The 22,195-nt window shown below is 52.9% G+C and overlaps 1 protein-coding gene across 1 annotated transcript in view; it reads left to right on the top strand.

The window, feature by feature from the left end:
* The first annotated feature begins 11,384 nt into the window (after window positions 1-11,384).
* The window catches only part of DCLK3 (doublecortin like kinase 3), a 21,977-nt gene continuing 11,166 nt past the window's right edge, over window positions 11,385-22,195 (top strand). The window contains exon 1 of the mRNA XM_062179703.1: window positions 11,385-13,211. Coding sequence (XP_062035687.1) covers window positions 11,814-13,211 — 1,398 coding nt within the window. The 5' untranslated portion in view covers window positions 11,385-11,813. The remainder of the gene's footprint in view (window positions 13,212-22,195) is intronic.

Here is a 22,195-nt window from a genome sequence, read left to right as displayed (position 1 = left end):
TCTGGTCTGCTGTCGCGTCTGGCAGTTGAGATGCTGTCTTGTCCGTTTTCACCGGCATAGGTTCGCCCGGCCCAGGTGTCTGTTGATAGGCCATGGCATTCCTTTTGTTTACCAAGGATTTGTATTTCGGCAGAAGCAACTGGCAAGCGTTTTTTACCAGCAAATCCAGCCAATCATGTAGGTGACCAGGAGTTGACTATTTCTAGAATGTTCTCCCTCAGTCTGATGTACCTGAATCTCAGATAAGTAGCACGGTGGAGCTACTTAGGTTGTGTATGTCTTCACGTGTGAACTTTGATGGTCAGATGTGGCTTTTTCCATTTCACTTGTCTTATGTATTGGCATAAAGCTATTCATTACACTTTCTTATGTATAGTCCCTCCTCACAGCCGTGTTTTCCAAATGTAACATCTGGCAGATAGGAGAGATGTGGGTGACATCATTTCTTCTTATTTTACTTGCTTGTTAGTTATGTGTTGTATTTGGAGGTTGCTTTATCAAGAAGTCCAAGTCCTTAGGAACCACGTGTTAAAGGGTCTGCAGGCTGTTTGCCTCCACCATCCTGTACAGTGAGGGGGTTTCTCCCCTCTCTCCGGTGTGCGTCTGCGGGATGATGAGGCAGTCTTTGGGCCCAGGCCCCGAGAGCTGGCTCAGACGTCCCAGGTGTCTGAGTGCAAGGAGCTTTGTTCTGTGCGTGATCTCTGCCGTCCCGCCAGGGGGTTTTAAAGTGGTTTATGGCACGGCTCATTGGAGATGAGTGGGCTGATGAAGGCCCCTGGGGGGTGGAGGCAGACAGAAAAGGCAGCTGGGAAGTTGGGCACCTGTCTAGTTACCTGCAGGGGACGTGGTCCCCAGGAGGGCCGAGCTTTCATACCCCCTCCCACCCGGACACACCCCAGCAGCACCCAGGAGAGCGCAGCCCAGCCCACACTGAGGTTGCTGTAGCTGACAGCTCGGCTGGGAAATCCAGGTTGCAGGGAATGACAGCCGGGCCTGGGAGCCGTGCCCTCTCAGAATTTTACTGAGTGCGCATTGGAGCCCCGGGGTTGCAGCCCTGAGTGAGCTGGGAGGAAACACGGAGCCTGGAGTGAGGCTGAAAGAGCAGCTGTCCCCCGGGAGAGCCGTGGTCACAGCACACCTGCACCAGATGGCTCAGGGATGGACGCGTAGGGGCCAGGGTGGGCAGCATCTGGAGAGGCCCCCCCGAACGGTGGCACAGAGAGCCACCGGGGAAGGGGACCCTGTCGGGGAAGGGGAGCTTCAGAGAGCAGGCAGCTGTGTGGGAGGAAGAACCTAGGATCGGGGAGAAAGGGCATTGTTCCAAGTGCAGGCACATCCGAGGTCCCCAGCCCTGGGAGCAAGGGAGTCTGGCTTCATATGGATGCCCAGCTGACGAGTGCCAGCCCCCTGCCCCCAGGCCTCTGCCGGTACCCTCAGGGTCGCCTGTACTCAGTACTGCTCTGCCACGACTTGTTTGGCATTTCTGTGGCCTCCCTGTGCTGTCTCCTCCTCCGGCGGGCAGGCAGTGAGCTGGGGAAGACGGTGCCTTCTCCTGCCACGTCGCCTGCCGCCCAGAGGCTCACCCGGCGATTGCAGCGCAGCTCCTGGGGCACCTCTGCTAACCCCGAGCTCCAGAAGGGCTCCGCCAGCTGCTCTGGAAACGGAGCACCGGGCAGACGCCGCGCTCCCCCCTCTTGTGTCCTTTCCCCCTAGGCTGTGTCGGCCTGGTTGTCCAGAGACACCTGGGTACAGACGCCTCCTCGTTCCTCCCCTTCCGCTCAGCCCCTTACCTGTCCTTTTGGTCACCAGTGCAATTGATCTTGGAGACATAAACCACCCTGGGCCGCAGACGGCCCAGGACCCCAGTCTGGATTTCCTGGGTTCTGCTGCCACACTTGCAGCACTCAGCAAGTGGCCAGGTGCTAGCCGGAGGCCTCAGATCTCTCCTGTTGTGACAGCGTACTTGGCGTCCACCAATCGCTTTGCAAAGCCAATGAAATTGTACAGCTGTGCATCTCAGACCAGTGTGTGTCACACCACCTGAGGTCTCGCTGAGATGCAGAATCCGATTCCATAGGTCTGGGGTGGGACCTGCAGTGCTGCATTTCTGTTTTTTTTGTTTGTTTTAAAATTTATTTTGAAGACATAGTTATATATATATATATATACATATATATGTATATGTATATATATATATATATATATATAGACAAATAGGTAGATAGATGGAGAGAGAGACAGAGAGAGAGATGGAGATATCTTCCATCTGCTGGTTCACTCCCCAATTGCCACAATGGCCAGGGCTTGGTCATTTCGAAGCCAGGAGCTTCTTCCGGGTCTCCCATGTGGGTGCAGGGGCCCAAGGACTTGGGCCATCTTTCACTGCTTTCCCAGACCTTTAGCAGGGAGCTGGATCAGAAGTGGAGCAGCAGGGATCCATATGGGATGCTGGCATTGCAGGCGGCAGCTTAACCCATTAAGACACAGAGTTGGCCTCAAAATTCTGATCTCTAAGAAGCTTCTAGGTAATATTGATGCTGGTGGTCTACTGTAGGTGGTGAAGGGGATAAAAAATATTCCATTTCTTTGTATGCCACTTCGTCATAGGACTCTTCTGGGTGAAGGTTATTAAGAAACAACAGATGCTGAATAAGCTCCTCTTATTTCCTGAAAGTAGGACAGAGCTTTTCTTCGTGAAGTTACCCCTGTCATTTCTCTTGTACCTGGTAGGCAGGAGGCTCTTAATACTGTAGAGAGGACTCTAGGCTGTCATCAGCCCGGAGACGGCACCAGGGGGAATCTGCCTAACAGACTTTACTGCTTCTCCCTGCCTAGTTACCTGTTAGTGCCCCCAGAACTAAAAACCCTTTTCCTTTGTCACTAGAGGTTTATCACCCTTTGTTAAAGTGGTGTAGATTTCCCTAGTCTTACTACCTTTTCAGGTTTTCTCTTTATTTCTGTAAAGCTCCCATGTGCATATGAAATAAACCTTTTCTCCTTGTCAATCTGTTTATTGTCAGCTCATTTGGCAGCTTTCCAATCAGTGCACCTGAGAGAATACAGGAAAAAGATTTTCTCTCATCAATGGTAGTTCAAATTCTAGATCCTTCTCTGTGTCATTTCTGTTGTACTGCAAAGAAAACCCGTTGGCAAGGGAACCGTGGCTGGGGTTTTCGTTTCATTGTGGTAGGGATGCCATGTTTTGATAACGTAAGTTACTCAGTCACTTACAGATGACCAGAACTCCTAGGAAATACTCTGGAATTTCATTCTGTGGCTTGCTCCTCCAAGTGTGTTCCAGGGACCACCAGCAGCAGGCTCTTGGGCCACATCCCAGATGGACCGCCCTTTCACAAGGTTCCCAGGAGATTTGTACGCACATTGACATTTGAGAAGCCCCGTTCCGTAGAATTACAGAATACGGTAAATTGGAAAAGGGAGCAGCTGGTTAAGCCACTTTAGCAGGTTGGTGACGGCAGGGGACGGTTCATTCCCTGATTCTCTGTAGGGTGTGGCTCAGTGTCCTGGGGCCCCTGGGAAGACGGGAGAATGCTTGTGCAGGGGGCACGAGGGCATTTTCAACACCATACAGCCAGCAGAAGTGGTGGGATGATAACGTGGGTGTGTATGTGGGCCCAGACCAGGGTGACTAGGAGAACTACTGAAGGGAACCAGGACGAGTGTTTAAAGTAAGGAGAGGAATGTTCACTTAAAAATATTCTTGTAGGGGCCGGCGTTGTGGTGTAGCACATTAAGCTGTCTCCTGCAATGCTGGAATCCTGTATGGGCATTGGTTCAAGTCTTGGTTGCTCCACTTTGGATCCAGCTCCCTGTTAATCTGCCTGAGGAAGCAGCAGAAGATGGCCCAAGTACTTGGGTCCCTGCACCCATGTGGGAGACCAGGATGGAGTTCCAGACTCCTGGCCATTGCAGCCATTTGGGGAGTGAACCAGCAGATGGAAGATCTCTCTCTCTGTCTCTCCCTCTTTCTCTCTGTAACTCTGCCTTTCAAATAAATACATAATAAATATTTAAAACATAATCTTGTAAACAGTCCAGGCAGTACATAAAACTCATGATGACTACAGAGAGACTGGGGCAGTGGATTCTTTCCGTAAAACAGGCATCTCCCAGGCAGAGTAGAACAGGACTGAGACTAGAGGGGCTCTGTGCCCGGAGACACTCAGACAACTTGGAATGAGCAGGTGGGCAGAGAAAAGCCAGCCCAGAACAGGAGCACCTTCACAGCGATTGCTGTGTTGATGATGTCTCAGTCCAGGGGGAGTGACCGGAGCGTCATCAGCGATGACGTGGATAAGTGGCCAGGTGGTGTCATGCTGTTTCCTTACCCTTCCTGATGTCTCCAGCATGGATTCCTGCAGGTGCTGGCCAGACTGCCCAGTGACAGAATACCGGGCGATGTTGAGTCTTAGCGAGAGGCTGCCTTCCAATTCTCTGTTCATTTAAAAACCCTCCTCGGGTTGTTTTGCGTAATCAAATGGAAGCTTGTGAATGTTTCTCCTGCCTCCTATCTGCATATGAGCAAAACGAGTTTGTCCCCAAACAGCCCCTGGAAAATGCCCAGGACGAATGATTACTCCACGGAAAGTGCCAGTCCCTCCGACTCCCGCAGATGGATAGGAGCGACGTCTCTCAGCGCTGCGTGCTGAGGACACAACGGTTAATCTGCTGGAGTCACCAGCAAGTGCACAGCTGGTGAATGGGCCGGTGTTCGGAGGAAGCCTTCCCTGCCAGGAACGACGTGCTCTTCAGTGTGTTGTTTTCTTTTCCAGGCATTCTTTGTTGTTGTTGTATTGGATTTTCCCAGGTGTTTTAAAAAGATCAATTTCCATTTCTTTTAGTTCCTGTGATTTATCAATGCTTGAAGATGGCTTGTGTATTACTTACGTCCTGAGGCCGTTTGCATGTGATTCTCCCATTTCCTCCTCTAGTATGTTACTGCAGTTTTTGGAAGCCAAGGCAAGAATTCCAAGTTAATACCATTCACAGACATCATTTTTCCCTGTTTTTTTTTTTTTTTTTTTAAGATTTATTTTATTTATTATTTGAAAGTCATAGTTAACACAGAGAGAGGAAAGGCAGAGAGAGAGAGAGAGAGAGAGAGAGAGAGAGAGGTCTTCCATCTGTTGGTTCACTCCCCAGATGGCCGCAACAGCTAGAGCTGCGCCGATCTGATGCCAGGAGCCAGGAGCTTCTTCCAGGTCTCCCACATGGATGCAGGGGCCCAAGCACTCGGGCCATCTTCTACTGCTTTCCCAGGCCACAGCAGAGAGCTGGATCGGAAGAGGAACAGCCGGGATTAGAACCAGCGCCCATATGGGATGCCGGCGCTTCAGGTCAGGGCGTTAACCCACTTCGTCACAGCGACAGCCTCTTTCTTTGCATTTTAATTAGGCACTTGGGTTATAATTTAAAAAGGACTTGGAAGAGGTAATCTTTGTGATTAGAAACAAAAAAGGCAATGTAAAAGACAGGTCTTGGGGGCTGGTGCTGTGGCACAGCACGTTAAAGCCCTGGCCTTAAGCACCAGCATCCCATATAGGCACTGGTTCAAGTCCTGGTTGCTCCACTTCCAATCCAGCTCCCTGCCAATGTGTCTGGGAAAGCAGAAGATGGCCCAAATGTTTGGGCCCCTGCACCTACGTGGGAGACCCAGAAGAAGCTCCTGGTTCCTGGCTTTGGCATAGGCCATGTAGCCATTTGGGGAGTGAACTAGCAGATGGAAGACCTCTCTGTCTCTCCTTCTCTCTATACCTCTGCCTTTCAAATAAATAAATAAATAAATCTTTAACAAGCAAAAAAAAAAAAAAAAAAATGTAGATCTTGTGTTCCTTTTTCCCCCTTGATCTTTTGTGACTTAAATAAGTAATTATAAGATTAGACAGGAAATTGGGTCACAGTGACTTCTGCAGCGGGGGAAGGCGTGGGGCTGGGCTTTGGGGACTGTGGTCGTGCTGAAGTGTTTGAGCTGTAGCAGCAGACAGCAGAGGGAGTCAGCCCCTCGGGGCAGCCATGGTGTGCCATGGTGTGCCACGTGGGCGCAGTTACTGAGTGTACTGGCTCACATGAGAGGCAGGCTTCCCAGGGTCCATGAGTGGGCTGATGGCTTATCTCCCCAGAAGACTGGACCATTTCTTTCTATGGTCCCGTCCCTCCTAGTTTTCTCTTCCAGTCACCACACGAGCGACACAGCCAGCGTTGTATTCTCTTTGGCCTTGAGATGTAGCTGGATTTGGGAGAAACTCCAGACTTTGAGAGCTACATTCTTCAGAAGTGGGGGGCAAATGAGGCACAGCTGGAGTGCCCTGGGCACCCCGGCGTGGGTAAGACACTAATGTTGTGTGGCAGGTGGAGAAACGGAGGTTGGAGGGGTTATGTAACATTCCCAAGTGCCCACGGCTGATCAGGGCCTGGGAGAGCCGGCCCCCAGAGGAGACCTTCTGATTGCACGCTCAGTGTTCTTGGCACAACTCCAAAGCGAAGCTGTCTGAAATTTTTTCTCCACCACTTATACCGCTTGTTCTTTACATATGCTGCCTTGGCAAAATTCCTTGTGTTAAATGGAGTCCGGTTGTGTTTTCTTGTAACCTGTTTACTTGATTTGTGTAGGAGGTCTGTTGTGAGGTGTGCACTGGTGCTACAGGCGGTAACACTCAGTTCTTTTACACTGAGCTCTGGAAGGCAGACTGGGAGTTTGTGTTTGGTGTCAGGGTTGAGGACGCGTTCCCCAAGACTCGAGTCTCACTCTCTGTGCATACGTCTTGGTGTCTGCCCTTGAAGTGTTTGTGTTAAGAGGAACAATATTTATACCACTAATATGAAGTAACAAACAGGTGAGACCAGGCGCTCTGCACACAGGTGCTGGGCTTGCAGCTCAAGCGTTCATGTCAACTCTTGGTTTAATCAATGGGAAAGATTTCAGAGAAAGGAGGCATCACTGTGAACTTGGGAGCTCAGGGGAAGGTAGATGTGGGTCTTGGACCAAGATGGTGAGGCTGGGGGAGGTGGGGACCTGGGTCATGGGGGGTCTTGAGTATGGAGATGAGGAGTATGGGTTTGGCCCTTGGGGATGGTAATCGGAGCAGAGGAGTGGCTCAGCCAATGCAGTGCTTATTGTACTGTGTGTGTGAGGTTCTGTTAGTATTTGGAGGGTATGAGGCAAAAGCAGCGATATTATCAGACCAGTTATTGCTGCTGTAGGCAGTTAATAGAAAAGTGGGATGTTATAAGTGCATCTTTTCGTATGTCACTTCCTGGGACGTTCCTAGTTTGGAGGCTGAGGTCTGGGAATTAGGATGCTCAGTTTTTACCTTCTACACCTTCTGTAGCTTCTGAGCTATTTGCTGTTGATTCTAGGGACAGAAAACGGATTCTCACCCTAGATTCTATTCAGATTGAGCCGTGTGAAGGTTCTGTTTTGTAGGTCAGAGTTGGTAGAACTATTGGTAATTTTCTACAGGTCTGTTTTCTTTAGTTTTTTTAGATTTATTTATTTGAAAGGCAGAGTTATAGAGAGGCAGAGGCAGAAGGGTGGGTGGGGGGAGAGAGAGCGAGAGAGAGAGAGAGAGAGATCGATCTTCCGTTCACACCAGATAGCTGCAATGGCCAGGTCTGGGCCAGGCTGAAGCCAGGAGCCCAGAATCCATGCTGGTCTCTCTCATGGGTGCCAGGTTCTTGGGCTCTCTTCCACTGCTTTCCCAGGCACATTAGCAGGGAGCTGGATCAGAAGGGGAGCAGCTGGGACTCGAGCTGGTACTGGAATGCCGGTGTTGCAAGGGTCAGCTTGACTTGCTGCGCCACGAGCCAAGACGTTTAAAAGATGGAAGGAAGGCTTGTGGAAGGGAGAGTAGAAAATACTGCATATTGGGTGCTCCCCAGTAGCTCGATGAGATGGAGCCAGAAGTACCGTTTCTATGGGTTCCCATTGCACTGTGGAGGTGGGGGGCTGAGGGCTCCTGTCCCCCCAGATCATGGAGCCCCTGAAGGAGCGGTGGGCGGCCTGGGAGGTGGACAGAGCCTGCCTGCGGTGGTGTGTGATGGAGGCTGAGCTGTTCCAGGCCCCGTCCTGGTCCAGGGAGAGGTGTTTCCGGGTTGTTCTCCAGGGAGGTTTTGAGGTGGGGTCTGCTGAAGCTGGCTGAGCACAGCCGTTCCAGAGAGCACGTCCTCCTGTCCTGCCTCTCCGGCTCGGGCATTGCTGGTCGCAGTTACCCATCGGCACACGTGGACCCTGCATCTCATTGTGAGTTGCATCCTTGTAGCCCTAGGTTGCGCTCGGTGGCTGAGTGTGTGTCCTGTTGCGTGAGTGCTGCTTTGTGCCTCCCTGACAGCCGACCCTGGCCTTTCTCTGCAGCTCTCCTGAGCCCCTCCCCTGCTAACTGCTCCCGCACCCCCTGCAGTCTCCCAGTGCCCCCTGCCCTCCTGGTCGCCCTGAGGATCCCTCTCCTTTTTCTTCCCCCAAAACAGAGAGTGCTTCTTTTCCAGGAGCTGTGGACTTTGAAGGCAGGGCCCAGAATCTAGCTCCCCGGGGCTGCTCCAGAGCGGTTATTTTTCCTCTCTCCTCTAACACCTTGGTTGAGGCTTCTGTCACCTGCTGACAGTACACCCTTGGTGCTGGCACTGCCATATCATGGCTGCCTCTTCATTGCTCTATTTTACCAGTGTCTTCCTCTCCACCTTGGGCTTGCTTTCACCTGCGATGACCCCAGTGGCCCTGTGGATAAGCTGGCCAGCCCCCCAGGAGGGTTCTTTGTCTGCTCAACTGGGTGGCTTCTCGTCGAGTGTTCAATGCCAAGTGCACCGTCCATGCTGTGAGCCCTTCGGTGGTCCTTCTGCTAAATCTCAGTTTTCCTGGTGGATTTTCCCTCTTCTGACCTCGGCCAGTTGATTCTTTTGAGTTTTCCTGTCCGCCACCTCTACTTGGAAAAGCCCCAGTGTAGGATATAGGCTAAGATCCCTCTCTGTTCTGCACTGACTCTTCCGAGAAGATGATCAGGATCCATTTATTAGTCCTGCAAATGTCTGTCACGGGTCCTAGTCTGTGTAGGGCATCAGAAGGAAAACAAACAAGAACTCTGGTCCCTTTGCACACACGCATTTGACAGTCACCTGCCTTGTCATCCTGCCTCAGTTTCCCCGTGCAGGAAATGCAATCTCTCTCTCTCTCTCTCTCTCTCTCTCTCTCTCTCCTGGCTACCTCTGACAAAAACGGAGGCAGAGTGAGGAGAGAGGCTGCGTGCAGAGAAGGGCTGACAGATGTCCGTAAATAAATCGTTTAACCGAAAGTGTGACTGTGGAGCTCATGTACGCGTGGTGTGTGGGAAGAGCAGCGCCAGCTACCACCTTGTCATCTGACCAGACACCTGTGTCGAGGTGGAGCTCGTCTCGGAACAGATTGTGTGCTATAATTCAAAACAGAAAAGCACTCTGTTGGGATAGGCTGGGCCAAGCTGCCCATCTGGCGCAACTGGAAGTTCTGCTACACTTGGCTCAGATACTCTTAGAAATCATTATTTTCAGCTGCTCTTGAAGGATGCAGACCCCTACGTGTAGGATCCTGAGGGGGAACCTCCATGATTCTCAGCCCACCCCATGGTTTAAGTGAGTTACACATTCTGTGACTCTGTTCCAGTTGCTTTTCCTGTCTTGGATAGAAATTGTGAAAATGGAGCCACTTTTGCTTCAGCTGCTTTGTTCTAGTTGGATACAATCTTGTTTAATTCAAAGATGTTGTCATTATTTAAGTTTTGGGCATTAATATGACCTCGGTTTCTTTGAATTTTTTTTTTTTTTTAAGAAGGAGAGAGGGAAGAAAAAAAAAAATCCCGAGAAGGAAGTTTCAGTACCTAGCTTGGAACTCTGCCCTTCTTATGCTAACCTGGGAAGCCAGAAGGTCTCACTGAAGTGGTGCCCCCTAGAGGGGTTGCTGTGTCGGGTCCTGTGATGCCAGGGAAGCTGGGAGCGGTTCACTTCCGCTTCCTCAGTGGATGATGGCATTACTAACGGGTGAGGTTCTACAAGCCGGACGCAAGATCCTGAACACAGTGTTGGAACCGGCCATTACCGTGCCTTACTGCGCGGCAAGTACTCTGGTCAGTGAGCTGTAATCACTTTCTCACTTATTCTTCACAAAAACCATGGGGGGAAGGCCTTATTCCCATTTTGTAGATGAAAAAACTGAAGCACAAGTAATTTCCCCAAGTTCACATTAATAGTCAGTGGTCACTCCAGCATTAAAATTTAGGGTCTATCTCAAGACCCTGTGATCTAGTGGTGGTGTGGTGCAGCAGGTTAAGCCTCCTCCTGCGACAGCAGCACGCCTCATTGGAGTGCTGGTTTGAGTCCTGACTGCTCGGCTTCCAATCCAGTTCCCTGCTAATGGTACCCGGTAAGGCAGTGGGTGATGGCCCAAGTACCTGCCACCCACGTGGGTGACCAGGATGGACTTTCAGGCTCCTGGCTTCAGCCTGGCCCAGCCTTGGCTGTTGCAGCCATCTGGAGAGTGAACCAGCAGATGGAAGATATCTCTTTGTCTCTCAGTCACTCTGTCTTTCAAATAAATAAATATAAAGAAAGAAAAGAACCTTCCTTCCCACATTGCCTCACTCTGGTTGAAAGTCACACTGAGAGAACTACTCCTGGCAAAGAAGTGGGTAAGGTATTTATTTAGTTATTTGAGAGGCAGAGTTACAGACAGAGAGGGCGAGGTCTTCCATCTGCTGGTTCACTCCCCAAATGGCCACAGTGGCGGGAGCTGGGCTGATTTGAAGCCAGAAGTGTCTTCTGGGTCTCCCACATGGGTGCAGGGATCCAAGCACTTGGGCCATCTTCTAAAGCTTTCCCAGGCCTTCAGCAGAGAGCTAGATCGGAAATGGAGCAGCCAGGACTCGAACTGGCACCCAGATACTGGGATGCTGGTGCTGCAGGTAGAGGCTTAACCAAGTACGGCACAGCGCCGGCCTCAGAGGTGGGTAAGATTTGAGCCCCCCAAAGTTGCAGGACGTTCTGGTTTCTTGTTGGTGTTTCCTGGGAAACCAGCCTTGGACCTTTCACCTCAGTCATAGATCCTAGGATGCCAGCTCCCTTTGGGGTAGCAGGAGCTGCGTGCACAGAGCCAGGGCTTGCCTGGAAGGGGCTCCCTCAGCCTGGTCCATCATGGGGGTTCTAGAGGGGTCACCTCGGCCCCGTGCAGACTCTGTCCTGCACTCTTGTTTTCTCACAGAGGAGTCCTGGGACATGACCTGACAGGTCCCTGGGAGACCACTCCGACCAGGTGCAGCCGCTGTTAGAAGGTTCTGGTGAAGCCCGGAGCCCTCTTGACTCCTCTTGAACTCCTCCTGACTGATTCTTTCTCCTCCTTTCCTGTTGCAGGACGTCGAGGCCTCTGTGAGCACTCCCTAAAATATTTAAGCTCAAAAATCACGGAGCGGAAGCTGCAGGGTGGCTGGCTGCCCGCGGGCCGGGGCCGGCTGGAGAAGCCCTTGGTGGGGCCGCGGGGCTCCGTCGTGCCCGTGTTCAGCCCCCAGAACGGCCCCCACCCGGCGCCTGCTGAGAACGGCCCGCTGAAGCCCCGGGTGGTGACCGTGGTGAAGCTGGGCGGGCAGCCTCTGCGCAAGGTGACCCTGCTTCTCAGCAGGCGGTCCGTGCAGACCTTCGAGCAGCTCCTCACGGACATCTCGGAAGCCTTGGGCTTCCCACGCTGGAAGCACGATCGCGTGCGGAAGCTGTTTACCCTCAAGGGCAGGGAGATCAGGAGCGTCTCTGATTTCTTCCGAGAGGGCGATGCCTTCATAGCCATGGGCAAAGAGCCGTTGACGTTGAAAAGCATCCAGGTGGCTATGGAAGAACTGTACCCCAACAAAGCCCGGGCCCTGACCTTGACCCAGCACAGCCGGGTCCCTTCGCCAAGGCTGAGACACAGGCTTTACAGCAAGGCTCTGAAAGTCGGGGAGCCGGAGAGCACCAAGAGCAGTGGCGAGGCTCCCCGGAGCAAGGCGGCCGCCGGGCACCAGGGGAAGAGCCCCGTGGAGCCTGGGGCTCCCGAGGACAGGCCCAGGGCCTGGAAGAAATGGGTGAGGGGGAGACGGGAGCCTGAAGCAGGTAGCAAGCCGCCCAAGGAAGTGGAGGAGAGGCGCGCGAGCACAGAGAAGCCTCCGGGGGCCGAGGGCGAGAAGACCCCCGGTGAAATGATCAGGTGCGAGAAGTGCAAGAGAGAGAGGGAGCTGCAGCAGAGCCTGCACAGGGAGCGGCTGTCGGTGGGCACCAGCGAGCTGGACCTGGGGCAGTGCCACAGGTATGGCACGGAGAAGCTGGTGAGGACACGCAGCTGCAGGCGCTCACCTGAGGCCATCCCCGCCCGTGGGGAGGGCGCGCGCAAGGGCAACAGCCACAGGAGCAGCCCCAAGGACGGCCCTCAGGAGCCGAGGAGACCGGGCAAGAGCCCAGACCAGAAGGAGGACAGGGACGCAGGGGGCCAGGACAGCCATGCTCCCACAGCAGCCAGGGCGCAGAAGGACACTGTGGAAGTTCCAGTGGCCACAGAGGAGGGGCTGCGACAGGTGAAGAGGGAATCCAGGCTCCTTTGCAGCGCCAAGCCTGGCGGCTGGCCCTGGGCAGAGCACCAGGCCGGCTCCGAGCAGGAGAAAAAGGCAGGTGTGTCGGCCAGGAGGAAGACGGTGCTCAGGGATGAGCTGCCCGCCCGGGCGGAGAAGGAGCCCAGGACGAGGCCGGAGGAAAAGAAGCCGGAGCGGCCCGGCGGCCGGAAGCCACGGCCCGCGGGCATCATCATGGCCAGCGTGGAGAAGCACTATGAGGCCGGCCGCGTGGTTGGGGACGGCAATTTTGCCGTGGTGAAGGAGTGCAGGCACCGCGAGAGCAGGCTGGCCTATGCCATGAAGATCATCGACAAGTCCCGACTGCAGGGTAAGGAGGACATGGTGGACAGTGAGATCGCCATCATGCAGAGCCTGTGTCACCCCAACATAGTGAAGCTGCACGAGGTGTACGAGACCGAGACGGAGATGTTCCTGATCATGGAGTACGTGCGCGGAGGGGACCTCTTCGACGCCATCGTGGAGAGCGTGAAGTTCCCGGAGCCTGACGCTGCCCTCCTGATCCTGGACCTGTGCAAGGCTCTCGTCCACATGCATGACAAGAATGTCGTCCACCGGGACCTGAAGCCAGAGAACCTTCTGGTAAGCCTTGGGTTCTGCAGCCATGGGAGAGAGGGTGATTTTGAGCATACAGGATAAAGTGATGTTAATTGCTTCATCCCCTGTTGCTCTTATACCCTAGAGTATCACCGATATGGTACTGGCTTGCTTTTTCCAGTATTTAAAATTCTGGTTGGAGGTCCTGAGTGGCTGGGATGAGTCGGTTTTAATGACGTCACCTTCCAGTTTAAATAAAAGGGCGCTGTTTCTCCCTTGTTCACAGTGACCACGTACACTTGATTCCTTGGGCACTTGCACTTTCCTTGGCTACGTATTGGGATGTCTGCCGGCAGCAGCTGCCCATCAAGCCGTGGTGTCCACCCTGAGGCCCTCTTGCAGAGAGACCCCTCCGGCCCCTTTGAAGATAACGCTTGGCCAAGGAGCTCAAAAGGAGCGGCCGGGTGGGGGTCTCTGAGGGGGATGGGCATCAGAGGCTGGCTCCGGCATCAGCCGCCCTGAGTTTGAGTCCTGGCTTCCTTGCCCTAGGGGAAGTCCTGTACTTGTCTGGCCTTAGTGTTCTCATTTATGGGAGAGAGGAAGTTAGGGTGCTTACTCCGGAAGCTTGAGTGCAGGCTGGGCATGGGGGGAGAAAGCAGCTCCCGGCAGCCCCTCCCTGTGCTGCCACACATTCTCTTGTGGGTGCCGAGGGCTCTGTGACCTTGGTGCCCAAGGCGAGAGCGAGCCCTCGGTGATACAATCTAGACACAAAGAGGGCTCCCTCTCGGCCACTGGGAGCCACTGGCTTGGTTCAGTCTGCCCGCCTTCACGGCAGCCCGGGGTCACCTCCACGGGCCCACTCTGTCCAGTCCAGAGCACACCTTGCTCTCTTGAAGCCTCCCGCAGCCCTGAGTTCTTCATCACTGTCTTACTTAGTGCCTGGATCCCAGTGGTGTGCGTGCCCCCGCGAGGCCCGCTGTGCCTGAGCCCCTGTGCATTCCTGGTGGTTTGTGAGGACAGGGAACCTCTCTCTATCCATCCCTTGCCCCTGCCTCCTCTCATAGCCCCTGCCACCCCTGAAATATTCCACGTTTACTTCTCTGCCTTCCTCCTCTTATTGGAAAGATGATTCCCGACAGTGAGGCTTGTATTGGTCAGACCCTGCTCCGTGAGCCGGACCAGTCTTCTACATGGTGGATGCTTCCTCAGTACTGATTGGATGATGAGTGGAGACTGGTGTGCTGCCTGGGAAGGAGTGAGTGTTGCATCAGGGGCAGCCACGCTCACGACTGCGACGTTGAAACAACGCTGCTATTGAGCGAGTGAGCGAGCCTTTGCGCCCAGAGCTGCAGGTGAAGGAGTGCAGAGTGCAGAGTGAGCCTCGCAGGCCGTGTTTTGGGAAGGGGCTGGGATGGGGGTGCATGGATTTAGCCTGTTTCATTGAATTCCCATGGCTTTGGCCCCCTCCCGGAAGCATTGTCTCTGCATTTACCTGTCTGCAAACAGCTCCCACAAGCGGAGCGTGAGGCTCATTATTGGCTGAAGGAGGTCTACCGTGGCCGTTACGTCAAACAGCCTTGCTTTTACCAAATTCGAGAAGTACCAAAACCATTTCTTAAAATTATTGTCTTTGATTATTTGAGAGGGGTGCACACAAACACAGCGAAGACACAGAGTCAGATCCTATCTGCTAGTTCATTCCCCAGAAGCTTTCTTTTTCCTCTTTTTCCTTTTTTTTTTTATTTAAAGATTTGTTTATTTGACAGGTAGTTTTACAGAGAGAGAGGGGGAGAGACACAGAGAAAGGTCTTCCATCCGCTGGTTCACTCCATGAATGGCCGCAAAGGCTGGAGCTGAGCTACTCTGAAGCCAGGAGCCAGGAGCTTTTTCTAGGTCTCCCATGTGGATGCAGGGGCCCAAGCACTTGGGCCATCTTCTACTGCTTTCCCAGGCCACAGCAGAGAGCAGGATTGGAAGGATTGGAAGTGGAGCAGCTGGGACACAAGCCAGCACCCATACAGGATGCCGGCACTGCAGGGGAGGCTTAGCCCACTGCACCACAGCACTGGCCCCGTCCCTGTCCTTTATCCCCTTGCTTTTTTGGTTGTTTCTTTCTTCGGGGCCTGAATTGTCCAAGCAGGGGAGATTCTGATTCGAGGCCTGGTGGATCCCATGAGCTGAGCATTTCGGGCACGTTTGTTCTCTGATGCGCGCAAGGAGGTCATTTGCCCTGCGGGGTCATTTTCTTTTGGGGACAGATTAGCTCAGACTGCATTCTCTAACGAGGTTTGAGTCAGCCCCTTTCTTGGGCAGCAGAGGCTCTGGCTTGTGGGAAGGGACTTACGTGTCAGCGCTGTCTTAGAATGGACAGAGTCAGCGCTGGTTTGGATCGAGTGGACCGGTTTGCTCGAGGAAGTTAAAAACAACAACCTGCAAGGAATGCATTTAGTGTGGATGAGTTAATTGTCCCTGAAAAGTCATTCCTGGAGTTAAATGTCAGTACTATGTGCTGTTAGTGCTTTGGGCCAAAAGAGTGTGTGTGTGTGGAGAGAGAGAGGGAGACAGACAGAGAGAGAGAGAGAGAGAGAGAGAGAGAGAGAGAGAGAAGGATGGGAGAGAGAAGGGGAAAAATGCAGTGATTATAATCTTTTTTTAAAAATATTTAATTTGAAAGGCAGAGATGGGGGGGGGGGAGAGAGAAATCGAGATCTGGTGGTTCACTCACCAAATGGCTACAACAGACTGGGCTGGGTCAGGCCAAAGCCAGGAGTCAAGAACTCCATCCAGGTCTCTCATGGGGGTGGCAGGGGCCCAGGTACGTAGGTCATTGTCCAGTGCTGACCTAGGTACATTAGCAAGGAGCTGGGTTGGAAGCACAGAGTAGCCAGGACTGGAACTGGTGCTCTGGTGTGGGATGCTGGTGTCACAAGCCACAGTTTCACCCACTCCACCACGACATTGGCCCCAGTAACTGTCACCTTTCAGTCGACATCCATGAGCTGTTGGGTATTGCTGTTGATCACAATTGGTATATAGACTCTTTTCTCCTTTCTGATCTTGGAAAAAGCCCAGTCATTGTATTTTTTAGATTGAAAACTTTTTTTTTATGATAGCAGGGCTGCCTGAGAAACTTAGAAAGCTGTGTATTCGTGGCCAGCATTGTGGCGCGTTGGGTTAAGCTACCACCTGTGATGCCGGCATCCCATATGGGCACTGGTTCGAGTCCCAGCTGCTCCTCTTCTGATCCCGCTCCCTGGTAATGTGCCTGGGAATGCAGCAGAAAATGACCCAAGTGCTTGCGCCCAGGCCACTCACATGGAGGACTGGGATGGAGTTCGTGGCTCCTGGCTTCTGCCTGGCCCAGCCCTGGCTGTTGTGGCTGTTGAGGGAGTGAGCCAGCAGATGGAAGATCTCTCTCTCTGTCACTGTCTTTCAAATAAATAAATGCATCTCTCTTAAAAAAGTAATGAAAAGTAGATATTTGAGTATTGGAACTATCTTTTGTGGAATAGGCTAATGTATTTGCTCCCTTGTGGATGATTTGTCAGCTTATATTTGTACAACTGGACAGACCTGTTGCATTTTCTAAAACATGTTTGTTCTTTCTCTGGGTGAGTTAAATTCAGGATAGCATTATCAGAAGCCTCAAGGTTGCCTGATGCCAGCGTTTTTTAGCTTTGTACACTGAGGTGAAGGTAATCTTGGACTTGACAATTGGCTCACCATCCAGGTTATGAACCTGACATTGCTACACTTGCTGCTATAATAATTACATTGCAAATTTGCTTTGTATTCTAAGACTAATATTAATATCACCATGGTGATTACTGTCCATCAATTAGTGTTCTTCAGTTGCCTTTAATTTGGTGTTTTGTGCTGTGCTAAGCTTTGCATTGTCAAACTAATTGCTTCTCCCTGTAATGGGTGGCGTCTGTCTCTATGGAGACCCAAGCTTTGCTAAGCTTAGGAAGGTGACTGTGAGAAGTAACTTTTGATGACACAGCTTCTGCAGACTTTCTGGATGTGCTGAGAGTTCTTAGTGCAGAGAGCGTGCTTGCTCTGTTCTAGCCAGAGAGGCGTTTAGCGCCGGTAACTGGGCCCTGGAGTCGCCTTTGAGGCCTGCATTCCCCCGGTTCTCCTGATCACTTTTCCTGCTACGACGCTAGCGCTCTCCTGCCTGTAGGGTTCCAGACTCCTGAGATCTTGCCGAGAAATTTTAATTATGAGGATTTCCAGCTTGCAGAAATATCAGTGTTAATTGCTTCTTCTGCCAGCGTGTGCTCCCCAGGAGGGGGTGGGGGACTGTGTTGGATGCTGTTGGCTGGGCCCTAGGGATGGAGGGGCCGGTGAAGTGATGATCAGACTTGCCCCAGCCAGCGTGGGTGTGGCCGGGCCAGGCCATCTGCAGCTAGTGTCCCAGGTGGGAGGTTGGGGTGACGGGGGCTGGGGGAGGCGTTGAGGTGCTGTCAGACTTCAGCAGGATCATGGGAGAGAATTTCTCCCAGAGGAAGAAAAGAGAAGGGTGGGTTCCTGCCCTGGAAACGGGGCTACGAGGGGACAGGTGGGAGGCACCCTGGCTCATCTGTGTGATGCTCACTGCCCCAACCCTCCCTGATGCCCCCGGCCCAGGGGCTGAGCTCTGGAGACTTGAGGCTGAGACCCTCAGAATTGGGGGAGAAGCGAGGGTGGGGTGGTGGGAACAGGGGACAAGTCCCAACTGGGCCGGGAGCAATGTCGCACCCTCTTTGTGGCCCTTGGTTGGTTCTAGGAAGCAATAGTCTTTGTCTCCATGTTGTAGATTTTTCTACCGACTGTGACTAGCCTAGGGCAGTGAGCGATGTCCCCAGGGTTGGCCACGGTGGCCTGATACTCTTTGCCCCTTGTCTCTCTGGAGTCAACCTGGTCAGTCATTTTGTTGAATATGATTCCCTAAGCTCTTTTCCCATTTGTCCTTGGATGTACAGGAAGGACTCCGTGGCGCTGGCTGTGCTGGGCACTGGTTCGGTTGTGTGCCAGGTTGTGTGGCAGGTGTGTGCCTGGACGGCAGGGCTCCGCCTCTGTCAGCCCTGCCACGATCTCTGAGACGGAGGTGTCTGTGTCTTCTCACCGCGCTCCACATATTCACAGATGCTTCCTACCGCGAGCACGTGAATTAGAGGCCAGGATAACCATGCAGCGTGCCTCGGTAGGGTGTGCTTAATGAAATCAGGAAATGTGGGTTTCAGCCTTGATGGGAAATCGCTAGAGAGAGAGAGAGAGAGAGAGAGAGAGAGAAAGAGAGAGAGAGCGTGCGCGAGGCAGGCTTTGAGGTCACTGGCCGGTTTGGATCGGTTTTGATCGGAGGAGTGAGACGACCGAGATGTGTGAGCGAGAGCTCATCTCAAGGACTCAAGCTGCTGTTCAGGAAACGCTGCCGTCACGGCTTTAGGCTTAAGCCAGCGAGAGTGGCTTTCAAGATCCGGTTCAGCAGTTATCAGGACAATGAAGTGCTCTGAACCCACATCTTGTCCAGGGTTTGGCTGCCCAGCCCGAGGTTTCGGGAAATTTCTTAAAGTCTTCAAAATTCTAGAGACTGGGTCATTTGGTGATTGAGATTTTTCTGCCTTCTGTAAATGTCTTTAAAAAAAAGTTAATTTGAAAGGCAGACACACACACACACACACAGAGGGATAGAGAGAGCAAGAGCTCGCCTCATCCACTGTTCACTCCCCAAATGCCCACAGCAACGGGGGCCAGGCTGGGTGGAAGCTGGGAGCTGAGAACACAACCCGGTCTCCCGTTTGGGGTGGCAACAACAGAATTCCTGGGCCACCTGCTGCTACTTTCTAGGATCTGGGTTAGCAGGAAGCAGGAGTTTAGGGCTGGAGATGCCTCAGACCCGGGCACTCTGATGTGCCTTGCCGGCATCCTGGCGGTGTCTCACTGCAGGGCCAACTCTTCCTGTTTGTGCCTTCGGAAGCAGCCTCAGAGAGACAGCTGTCTGGTAGTTCCGATCATCAACCTCGGGGGCAACTGGAAAGCATCATTCGTGTGTATTTAGCTCGGCGAATGTCTTCCGGAGCGGTGATGTCATTCTGTGAGGGGTACCCAAGTTCAGATCACTCAGCCACGCAGAGTAACGACTCCTGTCACTCTTGGGAGCTGGGTTCATGTGTCGGCGGCAGCAGCTCTCTGAGAGACTGTCCTTGAGGATCTGAGGGTGTATTTCTTAAAACTCTTTATATTTTCTTGAGAAATTTGTTATATATTTGGAAGGCAGGGAGAGAGATCTTCCATCCACTGGTTTACTCCCCAAATGCCTGCAACAGCCGGGCTGGGCCAGGCCAAATCCAGGAGCCTGGAGCTCCATCCAGGTCTCCCAGGGGGTGGCAGGAACCCAACCGCTTGAGCATCCCAGCTGCCTCCGAGGGTCTGTGTTAGCAGGAAGCCAGTGTCTGAGCCCAGGCACTCTGATACGGGGCGGGGCATTCCACGCTTGCCTTGTCTCTCTCTTTGAAATGTCCTCAGTCTGAGGAAGCCGCCGAGGGAGTCTCGTCAGGAAGTTTCTGGGGTTTGAGGTCTAGTTGTGCGAATGCAATAACACAGACTTGCCGGGTTTCTCCTCCTGGATGTCCCATCCATCCGAGGCTGTGAGGGCTGTGGAGAGGGTGAGGGGCCTGTGCAGGCCCAGCAAGGGCTGATGGGGCTCAGCCTTGGGGGCTGCAGTGGACGGTGCACGAGGCCGTCATCCCACAGGAGAAGACCTGCAGATGGATCCAACACGGCAGGTCAGGAGAGAGGGTGATGGGCGCTGTCGACCTGCAGCTGGGTAGGTCGTGGCCTCGCCTTTCTGACGGAGGGGGGCTGCAGCCATGCAGGTATGGGGATGGCAGCCAGCTGAGCTCGGGGTAGAATGGAGGATGGCTGTCTGGGGCTGCTGGCTCACCATGCTGGAGACTGCCTAGCTGGGGATGGCTGGCAAGTCTTCATCTAGGGAGCGTCTGCTTGCTGCCACTGCGTGGTGGGAGGTGGAATGGCAGCGGAGACCAGCTCAGCCTTTTATAAAGGAGTTAATCCCACCTTGAGGGTGGAGCCTTCGCTGCTTAATGGCCTCTCAAAGACCTCTCCCCTCAGTACTGTTACCCCTGCAGTGAAATTTCCACCCGAGTTGGAGGGAACAAGCCACAGCGATGGAAAGCTGTAGGTGCTGTGCATAGATATCTCTTTCTTTCCTTCCTTTTCTTCCTTTTTAAAAAGATTTATTCATTTTATTTGAAAGGCAGAGAGACAGAGACAGAGAGAGAGAGAGAGAGAGAGAGAGAGAGAATCTTCCATGCACTGGTTCACTCCCCGAATGGTTGCAACAGCTGGAGCTGGGTCAGACTGATGCCAGGAGCTTCATCTGGGTCTCCCACATAGGTGCAGGGGCCCAAGGACTTGGGCCATCTTCTGCTTTCCCAGGTGCACCTGCAGGGAGCTGGACTGGGAGTGGAGCAGCCAGGATTTGAACTGTCGTCCATGTGGGATGCTGGCACTGCAGGTGGAGGCTTAACCCACTACACCACAGCACCGGCACCATAGATACCTTTTTCAAGTGTGTGTGTGTGTGTGTGCACGTATATATTGTTGAGGAGATTATAGGGACTGGGCACTAGCTGAAGCAGCATAGAGGAAGCGAAGGTTGTGGTGTTTATGTAGGGAGAGATGACAGTACCCTTAGGTGATACAGAGCCATTCTCTGGGTGGGGAAACTCTGGGAGAGGAGCAGGTCAGGGTCAAGCACAGAGTTAGAGCCACTCATACAGTCAGCCAGGTGATAGCCAGGTGGTGATGGGAAGTGTATTGTGACATAGGAGATTGGATCCAGGAAACACCTGCAGCTGAGCATCCATTCCTCCATCAGCCACGCTGCCCCACTGTGAATCAGTGCTGGGTGCATCCTAGCAACGTGTGTACCGAGCTGCCACTGGCTTCCGGCCACGTTCAGGATGAAAGCCAAGTTCATTTCTATGGCCTGGAAGTGTGATGTGCTTGTCTTCCTCTGCAGCCGCGCCCTGCCTCTCAGTCCACCCTTGCTCTTGCCGGCTGCTCCCACGCTGTGCTGCCTGCACCCCTGTGCCTTCGCACTAGCTCCTTCCTCCACCTGAGAACTTGTTCCTCAGGCAACACGTGGCTCTTCTTAACTTCCTTCATACGTGGCCTCCTTGGTGAGCCCTTCTTTAGAACACCAGCCCTGCTTGGTCCATACTAGCACCGTCTCTTAGAACTTTCTGGGGTGGTGGAGAGTTCTGTATCCACACTGCCCGATATGGTAGCTGCTAGGCACAGGAGCACTTGAAACAGACCTTAGGTGTTGGAAGAAATGAACTTCGTCTTATTTAAAGATAGGTAGCCGCATGTGGTTCATGGACACTGTAAGAGACAGCACAGCCTTTATCTCACTTTTCTTGTTGCATGGCACTCATTGCTCTTGGACCCTTTGTGTTTGCTTGCACAATGCTTGTTCGTAGGATGGAGGTATCATAGAGCCAGGTTTTATCTGTTTTGCTCACTGCTGTGTTCCTAATACCGGGATGGCGCCTTGGACATTCTAGCCATATCATTCTCACTGTTGAAGGAATATAAGTGTTAACTAAGTAGAAAAGATATAGGCACCCAAAGCACATTGTGCAGGTGTGTGGCAGGTCCCAAGGGAGGCTTTCGTCCCACTGTTTTTTTCATTCTTCTGTGTTCCTGTGTCTTTTGCTGATGAGGTGTAAACTGACTTTAGGCACTGGCATTTTACTGTGGATTGGTTTCTAGGGTCATTGCAGTCCTCAAGGCAGTTGAAAGTGGATCTCAGGGCTGTCGTTGGGCCAATGCTGGCATCCTAGATCAGAACACAGGTTTGAGTCCTGGCTGCTCCACTTCTGATCCAGTTCCCTGCTAATGCACCTGGGAAAGCAGCAGATGGTGGCCCAAGTGCTTGGGCCCTTGCCACCCTCGTGGGAGACCCAGATGGAGTTCCTGGCTCCTGGCTTCAGCCTGGCCAGACAAGGCTTTTGTGGTCA

Source organism: Lepus europaeus, chromosome 2 (genome assembly GCF_033115175.1).
Source record: "Lepus europaeus isolate LE1 chromosome 2, mLepTim1.pri, whole genome shotgun sequence".
NCBI classification, from domain to species: Eukaryota; Metazoa; Chordata; class Mammalia; order Lagomorpha; family Leporidae; genus Lepus; species Lepus europaeus.
The sequence above is the reverse complement of the archived record's forward strand: the minus strand, read 5'-3'. Positions and strand labels throughout refer to the sequence as shown.